This window comes from Acyrthosiphon pisum, chromosome A1 (genome assembly GCF_005508785.2).
Source record: "Acyrthosiphon pisum isolate AL4f chromosome A1, pea_aphid_22Mar2018_4r6ur, whole genome shotgun sequence".
NCBI classification, from domain to species: Eukaryota; Metazoa; Arthropoda; class Insecta; order Hemiptera; family Aphididae; genus Acyrthosiphon; species Acyrthosiphon pisum.
In genome coordinates, this window is record NC_042494.1 from 106,178,406 (window position 1) to 106,182,637 (window position 4,232).

At 33.5% G+C, this 4,232-nt stretch overlaps 1 protein-coding gene across 1 annotated transcript; it reads right to left on the reverse strand.

Moving 5' to 3' along the window:
- Positions 1-2,468: 2,468 nt before the first annotated feature.
- Positions 2,469-3,651, reverse strand: LOC107884121. Its single transcript, XM_016805620.2, has 3 exons — positions 2,921-3,651; positions 2,728-2,859; positions 2,469-2,664 (listed from the first exon to the last, which is right to left on the reverse strand). The coding sequence occupies exons 1-3, from the start codon at positions 3,293-3,295 to the stop codon at positions 2,470-2,472; spliced, it is 702 nt and encodes a 233-aa protein (XP_016661109.1). The 5' UTR covers positions 3,296-3,651; the 3' UTR covers position 2,469.
- Positions 3,652-4,232: the final 581 nt, after the last annotated feature.

Sequence of the window (4,232 nt, forward strand, 5' to 3'; positions counted from 1 at the left end):
ATTGGTTATAATATCAAACAGTATACGGATATACGTTTTGTTTTGTACTGACTACTGTATACTGTAATAAATTGATAATTCGATACCTAGATTATTAAGGTCGTACAACAGAAGCACTTTTATTATTACTGTTGATATTTTATAAATTAATACAAATATTCAGATGTCCATAGCTCCTTCAATTATTAACACAATGTAAGCGACCCGTCAAAATTCATAGAAAATTAAACTGCGCAAAAATCATATTTCAAAAATATAGATTCCCATTTGAATTTTAAAAGTTGACCCTCGAACCCCCCAATCCTAATTAATAAAAAATATATTTAATATCAAATTAATTTTGATTATATGATTCAAAAAGGTTTTCACATAGGTCATTTTTCCCTAATTTAAATATATAATGGTGAAATATGCTGTCACATGAAATTTGGAACACAATTATATATATAATTTATTTTACAATATATAAATTTCATTTTAAACTTATCAAGTGGTCTGTGAAACGATCAATGGTATAATAGTTGGAGTATTCCGGCATTGTATCGATCATTTCACTTGTCGCATCCTATGGGGTAATAGTTGGAGTATTCTGGCATTGCACCGGTTGTCAGATCGTTTGATAGGTTTATTTATTATTTTTTTTTTTTTAATACGATTCTTTAGATTTATTTTCATTAGATATTAATATTAAGTTTTTTATTTTTATTTTTTAAAGATTCTTATATAACTATTGCCGTTAACGGGAAACGAGTTTCGACTGCCAATACCACCTCGGCTGCTAATGCTAAAAGGGTTAGGTTGAATCTAGTAAAATCACCAGGGTTCATAGAAATATCATCGTCTGCAAACCGAAAAATTGTTTGGTACTATGCTAGAAATATAGGGGGGATAGTGAACTATATAGACTTTATTCACTCACTCGAGCCTGAACTAATTCAATTATTAAAAACACGAGTTCAACTAGGAGCAATTAAGTTTAATCTTAAACTCAAGGCTACCTATAATCGCCCCAACGTAGTAAACTCGTCAGAGAACCGGGCGTTTAAAACATCGGCGGTCGAAATGTTTGCAGAAAGTAACATTAGTGACATTATAAAGAGAGCGTTTGTTAATTTGTTGAACGAGAAAAATGAGTACAGCGGGAGAGGCAGCGGTTTTACCATGGAGTCAATAGATGGACTTTTACTCAGTGTATATAAATATACGCCAATGAGTGGTTCGTCGTATATACAATTACCGAAGTTCATTGAATGGAAACGGGCTACCATAAATCCGCAGAATGTTGACCAACAGTGTTTTAAGTGGGCGATTCTCGCAAAACATGTAACGGGGGCGGGGATATTTCGTATTGGAGAAAATTATAAACAGTATGAGAGCATATATAATTTTAAAGGTATCACGTTCCCGACACCTATATCAGATATTCATAAATTCGAAGAAAACAACTCAAAAGTGTCTGTAAATGTTTACGGACTCGAAAAGAAGTTTCAACCACCGAAGAAATATCCGACTTATGAGATATACCCATTACGTGTAGTCGATGAAGAAAAGGCTAACCATTTTGACCTGTTGTTGGTAAAGGATAAAGACAACTCTCATTATGTGTATATATCGAACTTTTCCCGTCTCATTCGCGCGCAGAAAACTAGATATACAGAGAGAGTTGTGTTCTGTAAGAGATGTTTTACGTCATTCGACAGTCAAAGTTTGAAATTCAAGTTAGGTGGTCAAGCAGGACTGGAGCAGCATAAGCTGATTTGTGGGGGACACAAACCGATACGGTCCGGACATGCCAAAAGAGGGGATTGCCTTGAATTCAAGTTATGGAAAAATACGGTTAGACACCCATTTGTTATATATGCGGATTTTGAATCTTTGTTGGAAAAAACTGATGAGAGTATGGGGAAAAACACGAAAATAATTCAAAAACATGAGGCGATGAGCTATGGATATTTAGTGAAAGCGAGTGCGAACGTACCGGTGGAACTTTTGGAGGAGTACGAGATATCGACAGGACCGATATTATACAGAGGAGACAAGGACCGTAAGGACGTGGCGAGGCACTTTGTAGAAGCGATAGTTGAAGTGAGCCGGAAAATCGAGAACTTGATGAAGACAAAAATACCTTTGACTATGACTAAGAACCAAGAAAAAACAAATCAAGCGTGTACCGAGTGTAATCTGTGTAAATGTAGTTTAGCCGAAGTTGATAAAGTTAAGGATCATGACCATCTGACGGGCAAATTTAGGCAAACTTTGTGCTCGAAGTGTAACTTAGGGTTACAACAACCTAAATTTGTCCCCGTATTTTTCCATAACTTATCTAACTATGACTCACACTTTATTATCACCGAACTTGGATATGACACTGAGTCTATATCCATTATACCGAACAGTGAGGAGAAATTTATATTACATGAGATGAACGCGTATAACACATGTTAATAGATAACATAAATAATGTTTCAGTTAGACTAGTACGTTGTTTATATTATGAATAATATATGGCTCTACTATATAAATCAATATTGTTTTTATTTGAAGAAAAATATTAGGTATATAAATTACCTTAGCTAGAATATATGTAGCGGCAACTTCCTGTTTACTTGATATACTGTTACCTAGAGAATAGTTTGGTGATATCGGTGAATACCCGTACTGTAACTAAAATAAAAAATAAAATTTGTTCAAATATATGTTTGTACATAATATATATTTATGAATTACCTTAACTAAATTATCATCATCGCCCGGTTGATTAAATCCATCACTTGAATCGTCATGCTTGGAGAAGATAGCGTTTACCTCGGAACAGCTTGGTGACATAGCTGACAGCGATTTGAAATTCTTATCATATACCTAAAATAAAAATAAGTGTAATTTAATATTTTATATACGAAATAATATATTTTTACATTACCACTTCTGAGTTTTTTACTTTCCGATGAGCCATACAAAGTTCGGCCAATTGTGTAGTCGCAAACATTTTAATTTGACTGAGGTTAGGTGTGTCCATACCCCGTCTGACTTCAACGTTCCGAATGAAAATTTCCATTTCCCTCAAATTGTTGGGTGGTGAGTCCGATTGCAAGCATTTTTCCCTCAAATACTCGTAATAATCACTAATTTGCCTAATAACTACAGGTTTTATGTTCGCTTCTTTTTCATTAATACTACCAGTAATACAACATTCCAATTCCTGGAGTTTTATTAAATCAATACGATTTAATAAAACTCTACACCCGTCTTCAGTCTTAGATTCAATTACTAGAACGTTTGAACCGCTATACACCATACTCGATATTTTATAAGAATCGGTCTCGAGAAATATGGTTCGCTTGTAGTTTTGCGGCGTGTCTAATATAAAAGATAGTAGGTACGTTACCCATAAGTGAGAATATCCGTCTTAGAAAATCTGTACTAATTTTCACATAACGTGACGATGTTAATAAAAGAACAACTGTTTGAAGTTATTCTGTTGGATCGATACCGACAATTATAAATTTTCTAGCTGTAAAGTCCAACATGTAGGATGTAGACTCGATAAGTTCAGCCGGAGGTGATGGTGGTACATACGTGAATGTCTTCTTGTTGTATAAGGTAGCGTTGTCGGTGATTGAACCAGCCATGTTTTTAAAAATGATTTTAAAAATAATAAAATAATAAACACTTTAAATTTTAAAAAACTCGGAAAAATAATAAACTCTATAGGTTATATAAGACTTGAAAAAAATTATAAGCTCAGAATAATTTATGAGACTGATAGAAACGTAGAGGAGAATTACAATTGTGTAAGACTGAGAACAGACTGAATGAATGTCGGCTCATACAGAGCCAATATGGGTGTGGATGGGTCAATTAATTGGTAGGAGATACAATATCGAGCTATCTAAGAGTCTAACGTGTAAGCGATTAAGTTATTTTTTAGTATAGATTGGTTATTAATGTGTTATTTATTAAGAGGTATGATAGCATTTCGCGGGAAGGTACTGATTCCATTGTATGTTATTCACTAATAGGTATTTTAATTTGTTGTTGTTGTTAAGCGATTAAGATATTTTTTAGTATTAATGTGTTATTCATTAACAGGTATAAAGACTATTCACTAATAGGTATTTTAATTTGTTGTTGTTAAGCGATTAAGATATTTTTTAGTATAGATTGGTTATTAATGTGTTATTCATTAAGAGGTATGATAACTTTCGTGGGAAGGTAGTGATTCCATTGTGTGT